This window comes from Ischnura elegans, chromosome 1 (assembly GCF_921293095.1).
Source record: "Ischnura elegans chromosome 1, ioIscEleg1.1, whole genome shotgun sequence".
Taxonomy (NCBI): Eukaryota; Metazoa; Arthropoda; class Insecta; order Odonata; family Coenagrionidae; genus Ischnura; species Ischnura elegans.
The window spans coordinates 16,326,023-16,338,982 of NC_060246.1; the positions used below are offsets into that span (position 1 = coordinate 16,326,023).

The following is a 12,960-nucleotide window of genomic DNA, read 5'->3' on the forward strand; positions in this document are numbered from 1 at the left end:
AGTAGGTCCAGCAATCTGCCAACAAGAAGCGCTATCGTGAAACTCATGTAATGATACAGTTTTTAAAGCCGATAAGTCATTCTAATGCCTTGGCTTGGTAGTTTCAGCTTGCTGTATACACTATAGTTGCTGATGTGGGCACCGAATACCTTTACGTCAGCCGCGGCGGCCGATCGTCTTTCGACCTGGCGCACACTGGTCCAAAATCGGAAAAAGCTGGAATTAAGTCCAAAATGACCTTTTTAGAGATAGAGACTTGAAACTTAGCATAAACACTCATAAATTATTGCCCGATATAGATTTGTATGCCATTTTACGTAAATACGACCCTTTAGTGATGATACAGTGGGCCAAACATGAGCAATTTTTCAAAACCACGCACGATCTCGTTTTTCTTAAAAAATATTTGAATTTATCCAGGTGGTTTTGCATTGGTATGATTTTTATGGCATAAAAAATGCAATGTTCAGATGAGTATCTTGGGTTTTCCACTGGTTGATGTTTTCCATGCCTCCTGGGAGTGCGGTTGATGTTTTCCATGTCTCCTAGGAGACATGCAAAACATCAACCAGTGGAAAACCCAAGAAACTTTACTGCACCTGATACGCCGGGAAAACCTAACATCATTCAACACAATATTCCTTTGACCTGGTGCTTTGCCTATACTTTCAATGACTTTTGAAGATTTTGGCTCTCATCTGCCTGGTTTTACAATGCAAAATGGCTGACCCATTTTTCACGTGAAATTTGATATAAATTATACATCTTTCGTTTACGAAAAATATAACTTGGAAAATTTGAACGACAATATAAAGTAGAGATTTCTAAAGGATTCTAAGTATAAATCTTGGAAAAAAATGTTTGCGACGAAGGAAATGAGTGATTTTTCAATCGTGCATCAAGGCTGAGCTACACACCGCAGGACCCTTAAGCTCGGTAACTGAGGCCGAATTTCAAGTTTTTAAAAACTTTATTCTTGAAAATCGTCATTTAAAGCATGGAATATGGTCTTCATTGACCTGAAATGCTAAACTGAGGTTGTTAAAAAGGATTATGTATAGATCGACTTGACCATTTAACATGTTACTTGAGTGAAAATACTAAGGATTGGATGTTTTTTGGAACCATTCCACGCATAAGAAATATAGTTCGGGTATTGGAGTAGAGTGAAGAGATTAAGTCGGCATGCTTAAGAGAGAGAAAAATGAACTGTTTCTGCAAAAGGCAACAACCGATACCCTTTTTTCCTTTCCACCTTCGCCGAAGTGAATCGCGGGGAAAGGGGAGTTTTCACATCACAAGGCATCTTTTAGCCTTTTTTATTACTGCATCCGTCTGATGTGATTTCATTTATTGCGTTTAGTTTCTTTCTTGAACTTAAAAAAACAAGTTTTTAAGGTTGATTAAACGACGTGAGAAGTATAGAAATTTTTGGCTCCATAAAACTAAAGCTTAGTTCTATGGTTCGTTCGCTTCTTCCGCTTGAATTCCATGAAGATTCCAGATCCATTAAAGTCGTTGATATAATTTTTAATAAAAATTCCAAAGGTACCGAAATCTTGCAATTTTGGTAGGAAAGTACTCGCCTAGACACACAAGTGTGTAGCAAAAGGCAATTTTCTGCAGGCAGTAATACTGTAACATGGAGACATCAAAACCTGGTGGACAAGCATTTAGAATAATTGGTTTTTCTGCTTGAGAATTTGAAAGGGCCAAATATTACATGATTCGTATACATAGTATGTAATCTTAATTATAGCTGTGAAAATGACTATACTCAGGGCTCTCCCTTGTAGTTTGGATTCAGCTATACATTCATCATAGAAATTTGGAGTAGATAGAAGGTAAAGAAACAAGATAGTTGCTTAAGTCTTTTCAAAGAATTACAAATAATGCCCCTATCTTGTGAGTACATATACTCTGCAATTGTGCCCATAAAAAATTCTGAAAGCAAATTAAACCATAGGACAAATCAAGATACATATATATAATTATTGTACACAAAATAAATTTCACTGTACACCCATGCCTCGTATAGCGCAATTTCGATATAGCACAAATTCGTTCCTTGGAGAGGCTTCGCAACGCAGTGTAGCCTAATCAAAAAACTTATGCTCTCATGACAAAACGTGAACTTGCGCTAAGTACACACGAAATTGCTATCATTTTACGCCTATTATTAGTATTACTTGCCTCAAATCTTCTTTTTTGTTTATGTATTATGTAATTGAAATCCATTGCTGTGCAATGGCCGAAAAGTATTACCCGTCATTGAGTCCAGATAGCCGGCCTACGGAAGTAATTTATCTCGTCTCCTTAACAGAATGACAATAGTTAATTTAGATCATTAATTAAGCGTGGAAATTTTTGCCGTCATTGGTTATCGGGCGATTGACTTCCAGGTAGAGGTCTACGCTAAAGCCTTCAAGGTCATAGATATTCACGGGGGAGAAATGGAGCGGTGGCCGAGTTGCGTATGAATAGCATCAACACGTAAAAGGGTCCGCTGTAGAGTCTCAAACACAATGGCTTCATTCCCTCCCAGCAGTCGTAGGCCCTCTGTATCTCAGGAATACAGTTCAGCAGTAGAAGGTGATTCCGATAGAGCCATACAGAGTGAAACCAAGAGAAAAATGGCAAAAAATAGGAATGCGGGTAGAAAAATCAAGAAGTTGTCAAGAAAAACCTTAAACCTAGAAGAGAAATTGAAAGAGGTCAATTGCTTTGAAAATGGAGAGCGTCAAAGCGATATTGCGTGGAAGTTTAAACTCACAATGCCTTGTTGCTAACGGCCTCTGGGTGCAGCTGCGTGTTGCGCTTTGTCATGAAGGCATTCATCGCCTGATGATGCGTCCTGGAACAGTCGCGAAAGCTTGCACGACAAAGCGCAACACGCAGCTGCACCCGGAAGCCGTTAGCAAAGATGCCGCTCGCTGCGGAAACCTACGTTCAAAGCTTACAATGCCTTATTCCGAATAAAGACGAAGTTAAAACATCAGTGACCTCAGCCGCACCAACTTCAACCAAGCGGTAAACGCATGTAGAAAGTTCATTGTGAATCTGTACAAAAAGACGAGGGTGGTAATCGCTCTGAGACATTTAGTGAAAGCTCCGGTTGGTTCCATAATTTTAAACGGCAAGCAGGTATTTTCAGTGCGGTGATATCAGGTGAATGTGCAAGTGTTGATAGCGCAGTCACCACAACATTTTCTGATGAACTCCAAGCTATGATTGAAAACGGCTCCTTTCCCCCTCAACTAGTTTTTAGTGTTGATGAGATGATATTTTTTTGGAAAAGAATGCATTCTTGTTCATTCATTTTCAAGGAAGGAAAACCTGCATCAGGTATCAAGGAATTTAAAGACTGTTTCATGTAGCTGCTAGTGCCTCGGAGGACTTCAAATTAAAATGATTTATCATTCATGAACTCCACTGGCTATGAAATGGCATTCAAATCAGCATATGCCTGTCATTTCGATGAGCGACAAAAGGGCCTGGGTGACACAATAGTTTTTTTTAGACTGGTTTGAAAAATCGTCAACTGCCGGCAATGCATTACGAACCCCTGAGATAGTAGATGTTAGCCCACCCGCACGACAGGAGGGAATTTCAAAAGCCTGTACGAATTTCTTTTAACGTGAATAAAAGTCTTTGAATGCGTGCCTACTATCTTTAAAGATTTTTAAACTATAAAATTGATATAAATAAGGTATTCTAATACTACTTATGGGAATATATATGGTTTAGAGGAAATTGCAACACGTATGCTACCAGGAACACATCCCAATCTTCCCAATGTTAAAACGCTCTTGTATGATGCAAATTCATATAGCGAAAAGACCCCAAGGAACGCATCCCTTGCGCTATACGAGGCATGGGTGTACAACCAATCCACATCATCTTGCTTTGTATAGCAAGGGGCCAATCTGTACAGGTTGTAAATTGTTTTAGAAGTTGCCGGTAGGAATGAGAAGTGAACGAAGGCCAGTTTGTTTTAAATTGAAAAAAATATTTTCTAGATAATTGTTTCTATGCTTGAGATAAATTGTTGTCAAAGGGCAAGTGGTACATTTTGTATCAAATTATTTTATTCTACACTTAAGTGTATGGATATTGTATTGCATATACTTTGTGATGGGTCTTAAGATTGCTATAGGCGGTGACTGATCATTGGAATGATCAAGCGAATTAAATCATTTGCTGTGTATAATGGAAAAATTCGTGAATGTACCGTAATGTGCATGATCATTTAATTAGAAAATTAGAACATGTTCTATTTTTGCTTGCATGATCCCGTGAATGATGGCATTATCATTCACCATGCATAGCGGCCATTATATATGTACAAAGATATCTTCATGGACCGATAAAACTGTTTTATATTATTTTAACTTATTTCTCTGGGTTAACCGATTTTTCTGTGGAACTTTCTAGGGCTGAAGGTTCTGTTGGGAGAACGGGCCTTGGCTATAAAAATCCTCGTAAAAGACCTGCATCGGTGATGGGCACAAAGCTTCATTTGGAAAATTTGAGGAGTAAGTTGATGAAGTCTAAGGAATGCTCTTACATACCATTGGTTGGAACTCTCCCTGCCTTGATCGCTTTTAATCCATCTTCGGAAACAGAGGAGAGGAGGGTGAGTGTGAACAACACGAGTGGAAAGTAAAAAAATTCCACAAAGGAAAAATCTTTTGATGTGACGCAGATTTGAACTGGAATCCTGCAAAGTCACGCCAGTTGCTCTACTACCTCGGCTATCATGGCATCTTTCACCTCTGTGAATTTTCATTGGCTTGAGAAGCCGAAGAAGATGCTCACGTTAGTGGTAGAGCACCTGATGTGAATCCAGGAAGCCAATTGTGAGTCCTGGCAAAGGCAAACAATTTTTCTGCATATATGCAGGTGACTCCTTAAATGTACACTGCTTGCGTGACTGATTATATTTCTTTGAATAATTAGGGGTAAGGCTTCTCACTATTATCTCAGAATGATTTTTAACACCTGGTATAAGTTACCTACCTATATGATGTCATAAAATCAAATTTTATGTCCATATTGGTGGAAATTTTAGGAAAAAATAACAAATTCATAATACTATTTTTAAGGGGAATGGCTATAATTTTCATCCGAGAGACATGTATCAGGATAACTATTATAATTAAAGCTTCATCATGGTAGTTTATGCAGACTTTTCATGGAATGAATAGGCTTATAACTACAGCACAATCATGATTATCCGGACTAATGATTGGGAGAGATGGCAGGAATAATTGGAAAACACAAACTATTCTAACACTCACATTAATTTCTTGTCATGTTCATAATTTACATAAATCAAAGAAACTTATTCTGATCTTAGAGTGCCTGGATTCATTGAGAACTTTCTTTGCCTTATCTTTTTAGCTGCGATATCGTGATGGTGCATGTATTCCTTCCGCTCCATATGAGACCTGGTTTTGAAAACCATGCATTCTTGGCTGTTTGATCACAGATACAGAAAAGTGGTTTGCAGGAATGCCTCAGAACCACTGCGCGACGTCAGAAACTAAACTGTCAGTCGTGCCTCACACAAGTGCCCCCGGTGGCAACAGCGGGATGCGGATCCATGATCACAGAGCGTGGTAGCATACTGGCAGGCTTGGGAAATAGGAGCATGGAGCTCCCGTATATGCAGCTAGCACGCGATCGTGCCATTGTGCAGCAGCGGTTTTAGAGCATCCACGTTGGTGATTACCTGGTTATGACTCATGCAATCTTTACTTCTTTTATCTCTGCTTACACTTCCCCTGCTGCGTTCACTTCTATAAATCCCTTTCTCTCCAGTTTGACCTTGATTAGTAACGGCTGAACATGCCTGAGTGCGATGAAATTTCAGGTTCTCTTGGGCTGTATTCAACAGCATGCAAGACCACGGCAATAATTGTGCATTTGCAATTGAAGCATACATTTAAAGATCTTGGATAACATTTTGATTGACTTACGATCATTTAACTGTTGGAAAATCGTTTAAATTAATCATGAGTTTTTTCCTGGCAGCTTATCGTCATTTTCAATACTTGAGCAGACGTCCAAGTGAACTTGAAACATTCCTCGTCTGCTAGTAAATGAAATAATTCAGTTTCACAAAGGGAACAATTCTAATGGAAATAATAAGCCTGGTGTAGCCTATCATTAAAATGCAGTAATTCCAGTGATTTTGCATCTGATTTTATTTTTTGTAAAGATCGCGGAAAACATTGAAAGAGATTGAAAATTGTGCACGGACAATCTGCAACACAGATAAGCTGCACCTGGGTAATCAGCAGTCTGCTGTATGTTGTTTAATATAACTGTTAAAGCGTCTGACACCTTTATTAGCCCATTATTTATTGTCATACAAGTTGGAAGAAATACTTATATTAGGCTATGAAGCATATGTCATTTCAATAGTTTCGATTGATGTGGCAATTTAAGTTAATAACATCAATTAAAGCCACTAGACCATGTAAATGTTGTAAAGGAAAAGAAATAATGAGTATAAATAACAACATTAAACCCATGCTATGAAATTGGTATGCTTATGCCCGAGAATAAATTTCTGCTATGCACGATCCATTTAGGCCGTACGTTCATTCTAAATATTTGACTCAAAAAATTTAGATATACTGCAAACTCTTGTTTATTCGGGGTAACGATGGGGTGAGGTAGCGCAAATAATTGGAAAACTCGAATAATCCAAGCTTTCACTTTAGCTTCGTGTAATTTTCATAATTTAGGTAAATCAAATAATCTATTATTATTCAAGCACATTGTCTGTTATCTAAGATAAATTTCTGGAATCATGAAGAGCTTCTTTTTCCTGACCATGATCTTTTCAGCAGCGATAACGTGTTTGTACTCATATTCCTACTGCTCCATCTAATACCTGGTTTCCAAAAACAACATAACCGTGGCTGCAAGGTCACGGTTTCAAAAAAAGCATATTGCATAAATGCTTCAGAACCACTGCACGACGTCGGAAACTGCACTATCAGGCACCACGCCATGTAGTTTGTTTTACACAATGATGACTAGCAAAATAATTGGAAGAATAGGGTGGTTTCCTATTATTTTTTTATTGCTTAAATCGAAAGATTATTACTCCTGGAGTACGTATTTCACGCATTTAGATTTTTAAATGACGATATCTATTTTTCGCGATTAAATGAAAAGTGAAAATTTTCAAGCGCACGAAAACTCGACGGCTAAGTATGAATGCCAGGAAATCTGTCCGAGTGACTTATTTCTCGCTCCCGCTGCCGCCTTGTGAGGTGACCTTGAGGGAGGCTTGAGCGCTGATACAACGCAGGCTGCTAGCGGGTAGCTGAGTACCCTGCTAGCTGGTAGCGCTTGGCTTAAATAAGGATTATTAATACCTTATCAAGCGAAGAAAACTTTCCGACATTAGCCAGTTTTAATAAGTGATTATTAAGACATGTTTCCCTGAGCTCTGCGCCTCATGCATGCATTGGTAATCTCAGACGATGTATAACTCCTATCTACTCGTATAGAAACTAGGTCCCTGTGACGTCACGTGGAGCCGCATCGCGTGGGCGCCAATCTGGCCGTTTTCAAATGAGGATAAAAGTGGGCCATTGCCATTCGTCTAAACCGGCATTTCTTAAACGAAATAATTTGTATATTATGAATACACTAATGGTGGGTAACGAATCGCAATCAATGCCTTTCGTTTTCTTTGATGAAGGAAACTACCCTATTAGGAACAAATTAACTATCAATAAGTTCAACATTGAACAAGTGGAAGTTGCATGCATTATTTAGCAATGAAAATGTTATTTAAGGCCCACATTACGTTTCACATGATATTGCAAAATCCCCTACAGCTATGCCATACCCGCAATGCTTGAAGTAATTTTCAAATAGGTTAATAAACAAGAATTATTAGTCAATAGCCAAACTCACTAGTGCAAGGCCAATACATCAAAACTTGACCATCGTTATGATGAACCAACCCATGTCAATACTCAAGGTGAAACACTTACTCCCATTATGAACTTCATATACTATTCTTGTTTTTTGTTGGTAAATACTATTATTTTAACTGCTTGAGTAACACAAAACCCCCTGAATCATTGATTTCCTTAGTGAACGTCTCACTCATTCAATGTTTTATTTTCAATCCTGAGATTGATCGATTGCCTGACTCTAATACTGGTTAGGTTACCTCCTCATACACACATATCTTCCTTTATATTTTCTTCTTTATTTTTCCCATGTATTTGTGTCTGGGTCTTCCTCTTGGGGCTTTCCCCTCTAGTTTTCCTTCAATTATATTCCTCATGAATCCATCGTGCATCAGTGTGTGACCAATCCACTTGGATCTTCTGTTCTCAGTTGTATTCCATAAGGTTCTTTCTTATTGTACTCTTCTTTGTTTCTTTGTTTGTTGTATACTTCTTTGTTTCTTATTTTATCCATCCATTTGGTCTTCAGCATCTTCCAATAGCCCCAGGTTTTGAAAGCTTCAAGCCTTTTTCGGTCTACTTTGTTGTTTAGGTTTTTTGGCAGTGGTAATGAGACTCACACAGAGTTAGTTCAACAAATATATTCAGATAAACATGGATACATATCACCAACTGTACAGAAGGCACAAACACACAGAATCATAGCATGCACCGGAAGTTGCGTGCAACCATCGACAAACAACACAATCGACACAATCGATTCTCAAACCTAGCAGACAGAAAAGACAGAGAAATAGAACTATACAGTGCACACTTTAGCATACTTTTCTGATGATCCATGCTTGTGAATCAATGAGAGCCATGCCTGTAGTTATTTATTGTCTTGGCTCCTGTTTGGTCCTCTTTATTTTCTTGTAATGGAGGAGGCTGTCCATGAGTACAAGGTTGTGATCAATCTTTATTTCTTCCCCAGGATAGCTCCTACTCTGCTTCACCTGGTTCTTGTATCTGCCTCCGACATTTATCTGAAATCTGGCCTGGCACCTTCCATGGCACCATTATCCCCTGGCACCTTCCATGTACATAGCATGCATATCTCCTCCATCGGTGTTATTTCAAGAGTGTGTTGTCTAATATCCTTCCCATTGCAGAAGTTTACTAGTGTTGAGGACCTTGGGTATTCTCTGGAATGAGACTCTCTCCTTCACTTCGATGTCACTTTATTTGTCACACACTTGTGCAAATAAGACTTGAGCAGTCCTACTCAACTGCTCCAACACTCCCAGTGTTTCTCTCTAGACTCTCTCGACTCGACTCTTCCTCTGGCCCCTCGTCGTGACCCCTCCAGCCACTTCGATAGAGTTCACGCTTACTCCGGCAGGGGGCAGCATCTCCCCGGGGGGACACGCCGCCTGGTGGCGTGACACTAGTCTCTCTCCTTTGGCGTTCCGTTTTCCCAATCCAAAGTTTCCAATTCTGTTACCCTCTTTCCCTTCTTCAATCACTGTGTTCAAGTCTCCCAGTATAATCAGATTCTCCTTCCCCTTCATCTGTTGGGGTACGTCTTCCATTTGCTCATATACTTTTTCTATTTCTTCTTCTGTATGGCCCGCGATCGGTATGTAGACCTGCACTATCACGATGCCCATAGGTTCATCTTCCAGCATCACCATCAGAATCCTTTCACTTTAAGGCCAGACTGACTTCATTTTCCTGTGCTATCCTTTCCTCAGATTGATTTCTTCTTCAGTGATCCTTTGGTTCTCTTGGGAGTTTATCACTCTATATCTGTTTCTCTGGTAGTCATCCGTCCTCATCCACTTGATCTTGTTGACAACAAGTATATCTATCCTCAGCCATTCCATCTCCATCTTCGCAAATTTTGCACTTCCTGGTCACCCCTACGAACCTTAAGTTACATGATCCTATCTTGAATCTGTCTTTCCTGACCGATATTTCCTTCCCAGTAGTCCCCACCTGGAGATCCGATTGGGGTACCATTTACCCCTGGAATACTTTACTGGGAAGAATGCCATCATGTCATATTTAGACTTGAGTGCAGGGCTGAATCCTCTTGGGAGGCTAATGTGGTTGTTTCCTATTGCCTTTCACACCTCAATACTTTGGCTGATTACGTGAAATTCACTCTCGCCCAAAGCTGTGGCTGTTGATACTGGACCAATCTCTTTGATCCATGATGGGTGCTTTCCCAGTTTCACCAATAGCTTATAAAATACTCATCATGTGAACATTCACAGTCTCCAAACCTGATGCCTTTGAAATCTCTTTCAATAGGATTTTCCTACCTGTCATTCGCCAATGGATTTGCTTGAAGCAAAGCTGCATAACCATCAGGCCGATCATCTAGAGGTGACTTCTCTGTAATTAATGTAGTGATCTTGTAATTACTGACAAGGGGAGACCACGTACCTTGCTCCACCTTTTTCAATGCCGTATATTTTATAGCCTTTCGGAATGGTGAATGCATCTCTGAACTAGTAGTGGTTCCGTTGAATGGGCTTTAGTTTGGCTATAATTATTTAATTATCATGCAGTATTTTTCTCAAGCCGTACATAATTCTAAAATTTCGCACTTCTCAGCAAATGGGTCAGGTGGGGTAGTGGTGGCGTACGTGAATCCCACCCAGGGGGCCAGAGTTTGGGGCTTCGTCATGGCAGTTTATTTTGTTGTCTTCATTGTGATCATACGGCATCAATTTTTTCATTAATTTTAATCGCAGCAAGCATAGACATGAGACAATTTTTTTATCATCATAATGGCGTTTAGGTATTTAAGCAGTGCCATTTCAGTCGCAGAGATACGACGACTACACTAGCAAGGGTTGGTGTGCCCTAAAATATTAACTTTTTCTTTTCTTTTGCTGATCAACTTCCGCATCAAAAATGAAAACCACTCTTGCGAGAGCTCATACCATTACATGATCGCGGCGAGCAACAATATGCGTACAGACATACTTAATAAGAACACAAAACGAATATAAAATACCATATTTCTCGAACACTTATAATTCACTTTACTCCACGGGGAGTTTACTTACACAGTACATATGTGCAACAAGAACCATTCCAAAATACAATTTCAATTAACAAATAGGATGAAATAAAATTTGATAACCCTGGATGGGACGCGCTGGCATATAAAATACGTCAATCTTCAAAAACCAAAGATTTCATCATTGTACGTACATTATGGGCTAGAATGCTCTCATGTATTCCTACAATGTACTTTGACTGTCTATATTGCGAGTTCTCAAAGTTCGAGGTATTGTAGCTAATTTTTTTAGATCAGCAAGAGGAACCCGTCACCCGTGGCGTATAAATTACGCCGTGCGACCGGCCGTGTACCACCGGTACCGGTATCAGCTATAAATTTACAAGATTGAACTAATTTCTACAAATAAAGATAAATGTTAACAAAAATCTAGTATTATCCTACATGCACAAACCATGGGCAAAGTACGCCATTCGCCTGGTTGTTTAAAAATAACAGTCGCGCACACTAGAGGGTTAAAAGCAACAATTACACCAAATGTGTCTTGTGCTTGCCGCTTCCCAAAATATTCCATTGACCTTCCAATATAATCAAGAGGCCCAACAACAAATGTCATTTCTTCAAAAAAAAGCCACTGTTATAGCGGTTGATCTTTCGGTATTTTTTTTTAGGAGAGTAGCAAGTGTAGCCTTCATTTCTTCGCGATTGAAATGGCACTGCTTAAATACCTAAATGCCATTATGATGATAAAAAGATTGTCTCATGTCTACGCTTGCTGCGATTAAAATTAATGAAAAACTTGATGCCATATGATCACAATGAAGACAACAAAATAAACTGCCATGACAAAGTCCCGAACCCTGGCCCCATCGGTGGGAATCACGTACGCTACCACTACCCCACCTGACCTGACTGCAGAGTGATGCGAAATTTTAGAATTATATACGGCTAGTGAAAAGTACCGCATGAAAATTAATTAATTACAGCCAAACTAAGGCCCATTAAATGGGACCACTACTAGTTCAGAGATGTGTTCACCATTCCGAAGGCCATAAAAAATACGGCATTGAAATAGGCGGAGCAAGGTACGTGGCCTCCCCTTGAGAGAGATAATTGCTTATAATAAGTATAATTTATTTCTAAAGAGCTGTAATGCCATACTTTCATGAATGAATTTAATTTTCCATCCCAGGTTGATTCTACGGAGACGTTAACAATGGGTTGACTTGGGGTCCACAAGGAATGTGCACAACTCCACATCTTATTCTTCTTTATTTTTACATTTTAATTCGTGTAGAATTGAGCATAATTCAACTATCCTAATTGTGATACAAAGATATGCAGTAAAGTAACATGAGAAAAAAGGCTCTTTAAGTATTCGTAGATATGAATGTGATAAGTATTTCATTTTTTTTAAATTATTATTTCATTTTTTTTTGTCATTTAAGTGTTAACTTTTTATGTATTTGTGCTGTTGATTTTTGTAATAAAGTCATATTACATTACATTATTTAATTGCTGCTATGGGCTTGAGTAATTGGACTCAATATTTTCCTTTTCAGTTTTAATTTCACCTACCCTAGACACTTTCATTCATTAATTATAATTTAATTTAGTGAATTGCCCCCTTCCTTTAGCTATGAGCATCAATATACAGTCCTGGATGTAAAAACCTTACCACGCAGGATCTGAAAATTTTTCAAGTCCTGAATCAATGCTAAATTGGCTGAACTGTATGCCTCTGCATCAGAGAACAACTAACTCTTCAAGTTTGGAGGGAGGGTCTTTTCTTCTGTATGGTCGAAAAGGAGTACATACCTTATGTTGCTCATCGAGGAAAGAAATATGATTTGCAAAGCCATTTTTATGGCGGGTTGCACTCAAGTCTTGGCCTCCAAGAAAACATGAATTCCTCATGCATTTATCATCTTAGGAGTCTGATCCTTACATCCATGAGAGTTAATATGGCAACACTGCAGCTCATGAGCTTTTAGTTGAGAGAGC

The 12,960-nt window shown here is 39.0% G+C and overlaps 1 protein-coding gene across 9 annotated transcripts in view; it reads left to right on the top strand.

Moving 5' to 3' along the window:
• Positions 1-12,424, top strand: part of LOC124156240 — a 36,482-nt gene extending 24,058 nt beyond the window's left edge. For 3 of the 9 annotated variants that reach the window (XM_046530671.1, XM_046530655.1, XM_046530703.1), the window contains exons 5-7: positions 4,435-4,636; positions 10,239-10,313; positions 12,149-12,424. In XM_046530671.1, coding sequence (XP_046386627.1) covers positions 4,435-4,636; positions 10,239-10,313; positions 12,149-12,181 — 310 coding nt within the window. In that variant the 3' untranslated portion in view covers positions 12,182-12,424. Of the gene's footprint in view, positions 1-4,434; positions 4,637-10,238; positions 10,325-12,148 lie in introns of all 9 variants that reach the window. The other 6 variants (XM_046530695.1, XM_046530687.1, XM_046530663.1 and 3 more) reach the window with 6 other exon arrangements.
• Positions 12,425-12,960: the final 536 nt, after the last annotated feature.